At 40.3% G+C, this 13,117-nt stretch overlaps 1 protein-coding gene across 1 annotated transcript in view; it reads right to left on the bottom strand.

Moving 5' to 3' along the window:
* Positions 1-13,117, bottom strand: part of LOC138846620 (uncharacterized) — a 66,160-nt gene that overhangs the window by 38,545 nt on the left and 14,498 nt on the right. The window contains exon 4 of the mRNA XM_089320137.1: positions 6,406-7,991. Within this exon, the coding sequence (XP_089176263.1) occupies positions 6,406-7,991 (1,586 nt within the window). The remainder of the gene's footprint in view (positions 1-6,405; positions 7,992-13,117) is intronic.

Below are 13,117 nucleotides of genomic sequence, written 5' to 3'. Positions count from 1 at the left end.
AATGTAAAATAGCATCTTGAAGGTATGGAACCGTGTTCATTAAACAGACTGAAATAAATTCCATCTAGATGATATGGAAATGAATGTATTAAAAATTTAAGTGATAGATTTGTTGTAAGTCTAGATTTGACATTTGAATAAAAAAAAGGTTTGTTGAGATATAATTTTCTTATCATTAAATCTGGTTTTCACTCCTGTTTCTGGCTGTACCAGGGTATCTAAGCAGAAGGAAGCAGAAGCCAAGGTGGGCAACACCACCACTACTGGTGGTTAAGTCAGTCCAGCCTCACTGCCACACGAAGAATTTGTCAATGAATCACACGCAGGGCAGGTGTCTCAAGTATCCATGTTCTCAGAGGCCTAAGCAGTGGGCCTGTCTTCAAACAGTCACCCACAGATCATTTCTGGGCATGATTCTGCCAAGAAAACTAAGACAGCATGGGCCAACGACTCCTGGTCATGCATCAGAGACTTGGTGGGAGGTATTCACGTTTAAACATCAATGGAGGGGCCAGTGCAGTGGCTCACTTGGTTAATCCTCTGCCTGTGGCGCCAGCATCCCATATGGGCACTGGTTCTAGTCCTGGTTGCTCCTCTTTCAGTCCAGCTCTCTGCTGTGGCCTGGGAAGGCAGTGGAGGATGGCCCAAGTGCTTGAGCCCCTGCACCCGTATGGGAGACCAGGCAGAAGCAAGTGGCTCTTGGCTTCAGATTGGCACAGCTATGGCAGCCATTTGGGGAGTGAACCAATGGAAGGAAGACCTTTCTCTCTGTCTATAACTCTGTCAAATAAATAAATAGAGAAAAAAAAAAAAAACTTCAATGGAAGCTCTAAGGACCTTTGTTCCTTCCAGTCCTCTTTCCTGCTGTAAGAATTATATGTCCTGTATACAGAATGAAATGTTACCCTGACTCCCAGAACCAAATTGTAGAATTGGGCAAGAGGTAAAGAAAAACAGGTAACATATGGAGAAGTCAATGTTTTACATATTGTGACTTCTTATTTTTAAATTTATTTGAAAGGGGGTGAGAGAATCTTCCACTGCTGGTTCACAACTTAATGGCCACAACAGCCTAGGCTGGGCCAAGCTGAAGTCAGGAGCCATTAACTGCATCCAGGTCTTACATATGGGTGGCAGAGGCCCAAGTACTGGGCTGTCTCCCACTGCTTTCCCAGGTTTTTAGGATTATTTAAGTTTTGTTTCCAGATTCCACAGGACATGCCATTCCTTACAGGACTTGACAAAGCAGAACCTGTACAGCTTGCTTTAGCTGTAGACCTGTATAGTGGGAGAGGGTAAGGGCAATAAAATTGGTCTTCCTATGTCATTTGGTCCTCAATGCTGCTATAAATCACAGTGCCACAGTTCCATGGCCAATCTGTTTATAGATATTCACAGTATGCCCTTTGTTCATGTTACTTTGTGTGTGTGTGTGCGCACAAATAGGAACAGAATTTATTCAACAGTAAGGGAATACACACACATTGATGTCTGTGTGGCCCACCACACAAACACCCAATGTGAGTGGGTCAGAGTGGCCCATACATGAGAGAATAAAACTGAAAATGCTACCTCTGAGGAGAGGTCCATCTGAGACCAGTCTGAGCCATGGAAAGAGATGAGGGTGGGATGTCAGCATATTCCCCGGTATAAAGAAAACAAGAGCAGTGCCTTTAAGCAGGGTCCATGGAGGAAGAAAGAGCTATCGTTGTCACTCTATTTAAATACATTCGGGACAGACTGAGACACACACACAGAGGGAGAGGGGAGAGCAAGCTTCCTTCTACTGGTTCATTCCCCAAAACCACCCTTAACTGCTGGGGCCCGGCCAGGTCAAAGCTATGAGCTGGCAACTCAATCCAGGTCTCCCATGGTGGGGAAGGAATCCAACTGCTTGAGTCATCACTTAATTTGGTGTCTCCAGGGTGTGCATTAACAGGAAGCTGGAATTGGGAACAGAGCTGGGACTCAAACTCAGGCACTGTGATATGGGATAGTCACCCTGACCACAGACTTAACCCCTAGGCCACACACCTACCTCCTTACCAGTTTTCTTAAAGAAACAGTAATACTACAGTTATCCAGTATAACTGAATGAGTACACTAGGTGCCTACTTAAATTCCCAGTGTTAAAAAACATCTCCTATTTTAAGGCAAATGTCTCTGTTACTTTCCTGAACCTCACCAGCTCTCATCCATGTGCCTTCACCACCACTGCACTCCAGTTCTAGGACCTGCTTTCCTAAAGATCCTTTGCTGCACTATTCAGGTTAGTTGGCCTATCAGAAAAACCTTGAATGGAACTTGGAAGGCACAAATAAAGAAGGCATAAATTTCAGAACTAGTGAGCAGAAGCACACTTCCTAGGCTTGCTCACTAATCCTCACCCCAAACAGCGAGAAGCAGTTACTTCTTAGACATCACCATGAGGTGTTTCCTCAACAATCCTCAGGCTTTATTATTGCCACAATTATTTCCCTGATATTCTCTAGGGGTATTCTACACATTTCACTGTGTAAGCACCTTCAAAATTTGTCTTAACCTGAAAATTCTTAATTATCTTACAGTAATCAACCCTTATATATGAGGGATATATCCCAAGACCTGCAGTGAATGCCTGAAATCATGGATGGTATCAAACCCATGTATACTATTCTCCCTATATATCACAACTATGAGGTGGCTTAATTTATAAAATAGACATAGCATGTTAATATTTAAACTAAGAGAAAAATATAAGTAAGTTATGCAAAGATGGTTTCTTTCTAATCTTATTTCACTGTAGTTTTCTTACACATATCACAAATGCTTCTGTGATACGTTGGAAAAAGGGATGCCTCTCATCCTGGGCAGGACAGCATGAGATTTCAGAGAAACACCCAATTTAAAATGTATGAATTATTTCTGGAATTTTCCACTTAATACTCAGAATATGACTGCAGGTAACTGAAAGCGCAAAAATAAAACTGTGGGTTAACAGGGGGCTACTGTGCTTTCTTGAACAAATGCAAACTAACACAATGTAGAATGTTACTTCCATGTCTTCAAAGTTTAATCATCACAATCACCATTGATCCTGGCCCAATGGGTTATCCTATCATTTAATTTCAATGAGTTATTTTAATAACATTCTAACAGTCTGCATCTAATTAATGAGCTCTGATGCTTAAAAACATTTAATAGCATGGACAAATGAAAATCCACATGCAAGAGAATGAAGCTGCACAGCTCCACACCTTAAATAAAATTTGACTCAAAATGGATCAAATACTGAAATTTAAAAACTAAACCTGGCTGGTGCCGTGGCTCAATAGGCTAATCCTCTGCCTGCGGTGCTGGCACACTGGGTTCTAGTCCCAGTCCGGGCACCAGAGTCTGTCCTGGTTGCTCCTCTGCCAGTCCAGCTCCCTGCTGTGGCCCGGGAGTGCAGTGGAGGATGGCCAAGTGCTTGGGCCCTGCACCCCATGGGAGACCAGGAGAAGCACCTGGCTCCTGGCTTCGGATCAGTGCGGTGCGCCGGCCACAGCGGCCACTGGAGGGAGAACCAACGGAAAAGGAAGACCCTTCTGTCTGTCTTTCTCTCTCACTGTCCATTCTGCCTGTCCAAAACAAACAAACAAACAAACCAAAAAAAAACCAAACAACAAAAAAACAACAACTAAACCTATAAAACAGAATAAATTGAACTTTCATGACATTGGGTTAGGCCATGGTTTTTACACAGGGCACCAAAAACACAGGAAGCCAAAAGTACACAAAATTTCACTTCATCAAAATTAAGATTGCTATTGAGAAGGTAGAAAAAGAATATACAGAAGTGGGGAAATTATTCATAAATTAAATATGTCATAAAGGTTCAGCAACCTAAATATAACACAAACAACTCAACTTAGAAAATTGGTGGATTTGAATGGAAATTTTCCAAAGCTGATACAAATGACCAATAAACACTTGAACAAATGTGCAACATTATTAGACATGAAGACATGCAAATCCAACCACAATGAAATATCATTTCAAAGTGACTATAAGGCTATACTATCACTAATATTAATAATTACACAGCAACAATCAATAAGAGTTGATGAGAAAAGTGCAGGAATTGTAATATAAAATGGTTCAGCTCCTTTGGAATAGTGGCAGTTCCATAAAGATAATCATAGAATTACCATATGTCCCAGAAACTCCACTTAAAAACATACCCAAGAGAAGTAAAAACATATATTGGCAAAAACATTTTGTAAAAAGTTCTTCATAGCAGCATCTCTCATAATTTTAAAAAGTGGGAAAACTCAAAGCTCCAACAATTGATGAATGGAAAAATAAACCAAGGAATATTAATCAGCAACGAAGCTAACAAGGTACTAACATTACAATACATTCTATTGTACACTTCAAAGATTTTACTGTCAGTTCTATCTATTTTGGCACCAGCTGGAAATTCAAACCATAGAAGTACTCTCATTCCAGTCCTGCCAGGTAACCATCTTAACATCCAAGACAGTTTTCTTTTCCACACTCTATATCCACTTTTGAAGGAGCTTGAAAAGTCTGCCTTGTTTTCCCAAGAAAGCTCCAAGTAGTAAAACATTCTGATAACATTTAAAGTGTATGACATCATCAATCTTCAAATCTAAACCTTGTGTGAGGTCCCATTCTGTCCCAGTGAAACGGCCACAAGTGAAAACTAACAAAAATGTTTTGGTGGTAAGCATATCAAGCATTTAGCTTCCAAAAATCCCATGTTTTTTTGTTAAGAGGAAACTCATGACACTGGTCTTTCCAGATTATTTCACTCATTGCTTCAAGTACAAATATAACATTGTGCTCTTTATTCCTGAAATTTTCTTTTGTTAATAAACTTCATATGCTTACAATCACTTTTTCACTACATTTAAAATAATATGCAAGCCATTCTTACAAAAAGGCATGTAGAAATACAATCATCTGGTAAATATTCACTAATGAGGCAGGTTTTAGGGGCTCAGCTTTTGCACTACCATAGTATTTTAATCATGGGAGCAATCTGAATCAGAGTACAGAATGACTGAAGTGCAAATTGTGAACAGTACCAAAATTGCATACTGTATGAATATAATGTGGACATTATCATGCGACACTAAACCTTAGAGTGTAATGATATATCATAACTCATTATGAAGTGTCCCAAGTAAGTGGGATATGCTTAGGTTGATAAAATGAACATGGCTCATTCAGCATTAAAAGTTACATCTTACTGTGACATGAGAATTATGACATATTCTAAATGGTATCAAAATACAATTTCAGTGGCCACATGTGAATCCTCTACAAGTATGTTCTGGTTGATTAAATTGTCCTCCATACTTTTGTTCACTTTCCAAAATCAGGACCTATTTTCCATATTTAACACCTATTACCTTTTAAAGGGGAAGGTGACTGTCACCCTCCTCCCATACATACTTACCAGATAAGCAGTTCCTAGTCTTCTGTTATTTTATTCCTATGAGAATTTCATTCTATCAATGCTCTAGCCTCTTTTTTGTTTCCTGATCATCTTGTAATATTATCTTTCCTATAATCAATAGAGGTCCTTAGACTTTTCAACAAATCTAGGAAGGGGTCTTGGTCATATAAAGTACAACAATGTATTCAAGTTTTACCCTGTCACCCTTCAGACTCAAAAATATATGTTGTAGTATCTTAAAAATAGCATCCTGGGTTTTTTCAGGTTACAGTATGCTAAGGATATAGCCCCTTCTATTTCTCCAATTCTGTCCTTAAGACAATCAGGGTGATTAGGAAAAAAAAAAAAAAAAAAAAAAAAGCATGTAATGAAGGTACAACATCAACAGATTTCAAACTTCAAGTTCTAATTCTTCAATAAAGAATCATTTTCAAGAAACCTCAAATAATTTCTGAAATATTTTTATAAACCTTAGATCTTTTCACTGGTGTTTCCACTGCTTTAAGCTAACTGATTTTAACTTTTCAATTATCTGTAGAATCAACAACTGAGGTCAGTTAATCTTCAAGAATGGAGACTTAGTTCTCCCTAGTTATCAATTTCCTTATGTGTAGTTGAGAGAACTGTTTGGATTCTCTGCAGTCTGAATTCTTTGGTGTACCCTGATGTCAGACCACTGGTTAAAGGTTTTCCTATGTTCAGCACATTTGTAGTGTCCATCTTTTAAGAATTTTCTTACGACCACAAAGGTATATATATTTTTTAGTAAGTTCATAACATTCATTACATTAGCAAGCCTTTTTCTTCTAGTAAACATTTTATGCTATTCCGCAAGCCTTGAACTTTGGATATGCTTTGCCAAATTATTTGTGTGGTATTCTGAAGGTGTATTCCTATCAAGTGAGGCACAAAACCCTGGTTAGGAGCTTCACAACATACTTTTACACCATTTCTCTTCATAACAAGTCTCTGTCATTGAGCGGGACTTGAATGCTTCCCTTATGTTTGTCTCTGTGAATTCCCTGACAATCCCCAAGTTTTGAGCTTTGAACAAAAACACTGCCACATACATTATGTTTACAATGTTTTTCAGTATGTATCTTTTGATGTCTATTAAGATTGGCAAATTGGGTGAAAGCTTTCCCACACTCATTACATTTATAAGGTTTCTCTCCAGTATGGATTTTCTTATGTTGAGTAAGGTTTGAACGCTCAGCAAAGGCTTTGCCACATTCATCACATTTGTGTGGCTTCTCTCCGGTATGAGTTCGTTGATGACCCCAAAGGTGTGAACGCTTGATAAAAGCTTTATCACATCTGTCACATTTGTAAGGTTTTTCTCCTGTGTGAATTCTCTGATGCTCCACGAGGCTTGAATTTTGAATAAAAGCCTTGCCACACACATTACATTTGTGTGGTTTCTCTCCAGGATGTACATTCTGATGTCTAGTGAGGTGTGAACACTGCTTAAAAGCTTTGCCACACTCATTACACACGTAAGGCTTCTCTCCAGTATGGATTCTCTTATGTTGAATGAGGCTCGAACGCTCAGCAAAGGCTCTGCCACATTCGTGACATTTGTAAGGCTTCTCTCCAGTATGAATTCTCTCATGACCCCAAAGGTGTGAGCGCTGGATAAAACCCTTACCACATTCCTGACATTTGTAAGGCTTCTCTCCAGTATGCATTCTCTGATGACTGGCAAGGTTTGAATTCTGGCTATAGACCTTACCACATATGTTACATTTATATGGCTTCTCTCCTGTATGGACTCTTCGATGCCTACTGAGGTTTGAACACTGATTAAAGGCTTTGCCACATTCATTACATTTGTAAGGTTTCTGTCCAGAATGAATTCTCCGATGATTAGTGAGGTTTGAACTTTTGCTAAACACCTTTTCACAGTCATGACACTTGTAAGATTTTTCTCTGGTGTGTGTTACCCCATATTGTGGTAATAAAGGGTATTTTAAAATCCTCCTATGCTTATTACAGATGTTTTTGACATTAGGACAAAGTCTTTGACATAGTGAAACTGAAGAACCATTGTTGACAGCCTTTTGAACCTGATGACATTCGTAAGTTTTCTCATTTTGAAACCTAGGTACTTCAATCTGATGTGCCTGCAAGCTTAATCCCATCCTATTTTCAAAACACTTCACATACTTGTCTCTGGTATAACTGAAGTTACTTTTCAGTTTTAGCACATTCCTCATACATGGCTTGTCATGTAAGAAATACTGGTATGCACAGTCCCTTATGGAAACACTATGCTTTAGTGGAAAATTAATGGAGGATTTACTATGCTGTTGATCTTTTCTATGACTGAGATTTTTGCTATAAGTCAAAGGCACTGCTCTGTGATTTCTTTCATCATGTTCACACTGGCTGTCACACTCCTGCATATTTTTCCAGGAATCCTTGAGATCAAGAGTTTTGATGCTATGACTTTCATTTCCTTCCAAGACCACCGGATGGTATAATTTCCCTTTATTCATAGCTTCTTTCAGTGATAATCTCTTGTTTGCGAATTCAGAAGAAATATCTGAAACACAGGAAGAACCAGAGGCTCCCCATTAAATAAGGTTGAAAAATACATATTTTATATTAAAATACATGTTACCAGACAAATATTTATAATGAACAGTGCTATGAACTTTTCCAAGCATGGTCTTCAAATGTTAGGAATACAAACAGAATAGGAGTCCTCAATAAAGTAATGAAATACGTAATTCAAACTTATTTTAGGGAGGGTATAATGCAAACTTCTTGTCAGCCAAATAGTCATCCTACACAAATTCACTTAAACCCTGGAAGAAGGAATATTTTTCTACTGCTGCCACAAAGAACACAGCAACTGGCATAAGTACATCTGTATCATATTTAAAGAGAAAAAAAATAATGTATTTAGTGCATAATTATTACATAAAAGTAAAAACTAAAGCATGGTCCAGATTTATCAAATAAAAATATTTTAAAAAAGTAAATTTGTAATTTAAAGAAAAATCGTGCAGGGGGACATCAGGAAGAACTGAAAAAACACCCTGTTTTTTACAACACTGTAAATCTGAACACTTATGAAACTACATGAATGCACATAGAACGAACACTTTGTGACATTTTTGTATGGCAAGTACTGCACAATATGTACTGAGAAAATCACCTATAAAGGATACAGAAAATACTCAATGACCTATGGAAATCTACTATGCAAGTTAGTAAGTAATCATAATCTCATAAAACTATCACTGTGGAATTCGAAAGAATTCCTGCTGAAGAACTAATGAAAGAACTTGTATTGCAGAGGAGTTGAAAAATCACTGAATTTTATCAGTTTCAGGTAAATACAGATTATTATATAGATTGAGAATTATGGAAGGCAGTTTGAAATAATGTTAAGCCTATATTATATGACAATAAGTAAATATGCAAGTTCCTAACTATGGCCAAATATATATTATATTTATGTATGGTCAAAGAAGATTTATATGGAACAAATTACAAAATAAAACATGACATATAATTCAGCTAAAGGACACTCTCATAAGAAACACGACAGAAAGCTGACTCACTTTATTAACTGAAGATAACTTTTTAATCCATACTACATGCCATGCAATGTATGAAGCCCTCTGACTGGATTAACTTTTTTAGACATTCTTGAGGTACATCACAATTTTTCATATAAAAATAAAAAGCTCATGAGGTTTCTTCATAACTCAGATAAAGAAAATCTGAAAACTAGATTTGGGGACCAGCACTGTGGCATACTGGTTATGGTGCCAGCATTCTCTATGGGTGCTGGTTTAAGTCCTGGCTGCTCCCCTTCCAATCCAGCTCCCTGCTCATGGTCTGGGAACACAGTGTAAGATGGCCCAAGTACTTGGGCCCCTGCATCCATGTGGGAGACCAGGAAGAAGTTCTTGGCTTGTGGCTTCAGACCAGCCCAGCTTGGGCTATGTGGCCATTTGGGAAGTGAACCACTGGATGGAAGATCTCTCTCTCTCTCTCTCCTACTCTCTCTGTAACTCTGCTTTTCAAATAAACAAATAAATTTTATTTGAACCTAGATGTGAAAGCTCAGCTGCCATGTTCATAGCATTAATTATGCAATACTGTCCTTCAGTAGGTTAAAAAATTCCAAAAGAAATAGCAGGAACCCAGGGAGACACATTTCAAGGGAGACAGAGGACCTCCGCTGTGTCACTTACAGTGCAATGGTGCCATGTCCCCCAGACTACAGGATCTGAGTCACCCTATCTTGCACATGTTGATGTAGACCGTGAGCAGATCATGTTTCTATCCTGAGTGAGCTGTCCTATGTAGGAGGAAGGTCTTTACCACAGTGTGTGCAGTGCAGAGAGGTCCAAGTCTGGTGTAAACAGGGTTCCTGAGATGTTCAAACTCATATACTAGGAACTACCAGCATAGTCCAACTAGATCAGTGAGAAATCTGTGGGAAGACCAGTGCTGGGATTTCGAAGAGCAGAAGTGAAGGCAAAGAGTAAGCAGCTATAGGAGCAGAGTTCATGCTCGCTGATTTATAGGAATAGGACTGTGCTAAGGCAGTTAAAACTCTTAATCTTGGGAAACCAGAGAAACTGAGTTAGCAAGTTTTTTTTTTTTTTTTTTTGGACAGGCAGAGTGGACAGTGAGAGAGAGAGACAGAGAGAAAGGTCTTCCTTTACCGTTGGTTCACCCTCCAATGGCTGCTGTGGCCGGCGCACCGAGCTGATCCGAAGTCAGAAGCCAGTGCTTCTCCTGGTCTCCCATGCGGCTGCAGGGCCCAAGGACTTGGCCATCCTCCACTGCACTCCCGGGCCACAGCAGAGAGCTGGACTGGAAGAGGGGCAACCGGGACAGAATCCGGCACCTGGACCAGGACTAGAATCCGGGGTGCTGGCGCCGCAGGCAGAGGATTAGCCTAGTGAGCCATGGCGCCGGTCAGCAAGTGATTTAACACCCATTCTGTGAACTACAATCTCAACAGTGAGTAAAAGTAGAAGACATTAAAAATAGAGGGGATGCAATACGTTAGGAAGACTGCAAGCTTATATCTATTATGTGGTCGTTTCACCCTTACCCAGTGACTGTCTCAGAACCTCCATTTTGAGGCACATCCTCAAGTGAGGCATAAACTATGTGTGTGAGTGTATGTTCCATTAACACACAAGGATGTTCTTGGGGCTGGTGCTGTGGTGCAGTGGAGTGGGCCATGGCCAGCAGTGCCAGCATCCCATATGGGCATCGGTTCAGGTCTTGGGTGCTCCACTTCTGATCCAGCTCCCTGCTAATGTGCGTGGGAAATCAGAAGACTGCCCATGACCATGGGTTGCTGCCACTCATGTGAGATCTGGAAGATGCCCCTGGCTCCTGGCCTCAGCCTGGCACAGTCACCGTTGTTGCAGCCATTTGGGGTGCGAACCAGTAGATGGAAGACCTCTCTCTCAGTGTCTCCTTCTTTGTAACTCTGCCTTTCAAATAAATAAATTTTTTTAAAAGAATGTCTTTAGCAGGACCCCAAAACAAAAACCTGGAAATGTCTATCATTCTCTCATTCTCCTATGTTGGGAAAGGCTTGAAGGATAATGGATGAATTCACTCTATGGACACATTCAGATAAAATGAAACCTTATCAAGGGTCTAGCAATGGAGAGTGAACATGAGTCTAAGATGCTGATCTCTCCAGGGGACAGAGAGGTTGTACAGCAGACAACAAAGTAAGTAGGAGGCTTTTTCCAAGATCTAAACTGTCTGAGGATATGATAAATTTGGTAAATAAAAAAAAAAAAATCAAAGCCTTCCAAGCTAGAAAAAACAAAAACATTACAAGCTAAATCACGTATTTTTAAATCAGAAATGGGAATGTTAACTTTCTTTTTCACTCTAGGTGTCCTTGTTTGTTATACAAAAACAGCAGAACCTCTTTTTCTGGTCTTCTTTAATATTTGAAATCTATCTTTAGATCTTTTGCATCAAAATCCCAGCTACATAAGAGCTAGGAAGAGAGGAATGCTCTTATTATATGTGTTAGTTGATACGTAATTTTTTAAAAGACATGTATTTGAAAGGCAGAGCTACAGAGAGGCAGAGGCAGAAAGACAAAGAGGTCTTCCATCCGCAGGTTCACTCTCCAAATGGCTGCAATGGCAAGAGCTGAGCAGATCTGAAGCGAGGAGCCAGGAGCTTCCTCCAGGTCTCCCACGTGGGTGCAGGGCCCAAGGACTTGGGCCATCCTCTACTGCTTTTTCATGTCATAGCAGAGCTGGATCTGAAGTGAAGCAGCTGGGGCTTGAATTGGTACCCACATGGGATGTTGGCACTGCAGGCAGCAGCCTTACCCACTATGCCACAGCGCCAGTCCCTAATATGTAGATATTATGACTCAATGGAAATTAATGTACACTTTTCTAAAAGTCATGAATTTTGACTTTGCAATGACCATCAGAAAACAGAACCATTAAAAGGGCATGGGGTCAGCGCTGTGGCGCAGCAAGTTAAAGCCCCGGCCTGAAGTGCTGGCATCCCATATGGATGCCAGTTCTAGTCCCGGCTGCTCCTCTTCTGCTCCAGCTCTCTGCTATGGCCTGGGAAAGCAGAAGATGGCCCAAGTCCTTGGGCCCCTGCACCTATGTAGGAGACCCAGCAGAAGCTCCTGGCTCCTGGCTTCGGATCGGCGCAGCTCTGGCTGTTGTGGCCATTTGGAGAGTGAACCAGTGGATGGAAGACCTCTCTCTCTCTCTACCTTTCTCTGTAACTCTTTCAAATAAATAAAATAAATCTTTTTTTAAAAAAAGGATATTACTCAATGTCACAGAGCACTGAAAGGCTTGTATGACACAGCATGGTGCAGTAGGCTAAGACCCTGCCTGTGACACTGGCATCCCATCTGGGAGCCAGTTCATGTCCTGGCTCGTCCACTTCCGATCCAGCTCTCTGTGTATGGCCTGGGGAAAACAGTGGAAGATGGCCCAAATGCTTGGGCCCCTGCAACCAAGTGGCAGACCTGGAAGAAGCTCCCCTGGCTTTAGATTCCCTCAGCTCTAGCTATTGCGACCATCTGGGGAGGGAGTCAGTGGATGGAAGACCTCTCTGTCTCTCCATCCCTCTGTCTGTAATTCTACGTCTCATAAAAAAATAATTTTTTTAAAAAGTGTATTTTCAAGGTATCAAAAATTCCCTACTTAAAGAATTCAACAGGTCTAATCCAGAGATGCCTTTGAATAATAAAATAGTAACAGTGAGTGACTGCCCCAGTGTGTGTGTATAGAGGAGCTTTCTTGAAACCTCACAAGAAATGAAGTTTTGTTTTGCTACGAATGTTTCCTATTTGAGTAGCTTCTCAAACAATATTTAATGAGGCAACTTCCTCTATATCTGAGCTCATAATTATGTCCCCATCTACCTGGATTTTTCACTATTTTCATCTTGTTCGCTATAGTCCAGGCCTCTTTTCCTTGCTCCACAATGGGAGCTAATATTCAGCTGTGGAAAGATTTCAACTGACGAAAAAAAAAAAAAAAAAAAAAAAAAAAGAACGTGATACACTCTGCTATTCCAGAAAATGTTCCCAGGCCTTTTTTTTTGGCTAAGAAGAGGGCACAGTCTGCTATGGCCTGGAAAAGCAGCAGAAGATGACCCAGGTGCTTGGGCCCCTGCACCTGCGTGGGA

The sequence above is a fragment of the Oryctolagus cuniculus genome, chromosome 18 (genome assembly GCF_051225735.1).
Source record: "Oryctolagus cuniculus isolate XC-2025 breed Fujian yellow rabbit chromosome 18, ASM5122573v1, whole genome shotgun sequence".
Taxonomy (NCBI): domain Eukaryota; kingdom Metazoa; phylum Chordata; class Mammalia; order Lagomorpha; family Leporidae; genus Oryctolagus; species Oryctolagus cuniculus.
The sequence above is the reverse complement of the archived record's forward strand: the minus strand, read 5'-3'. Positions and strand labels throughout refer to the sequence as shown.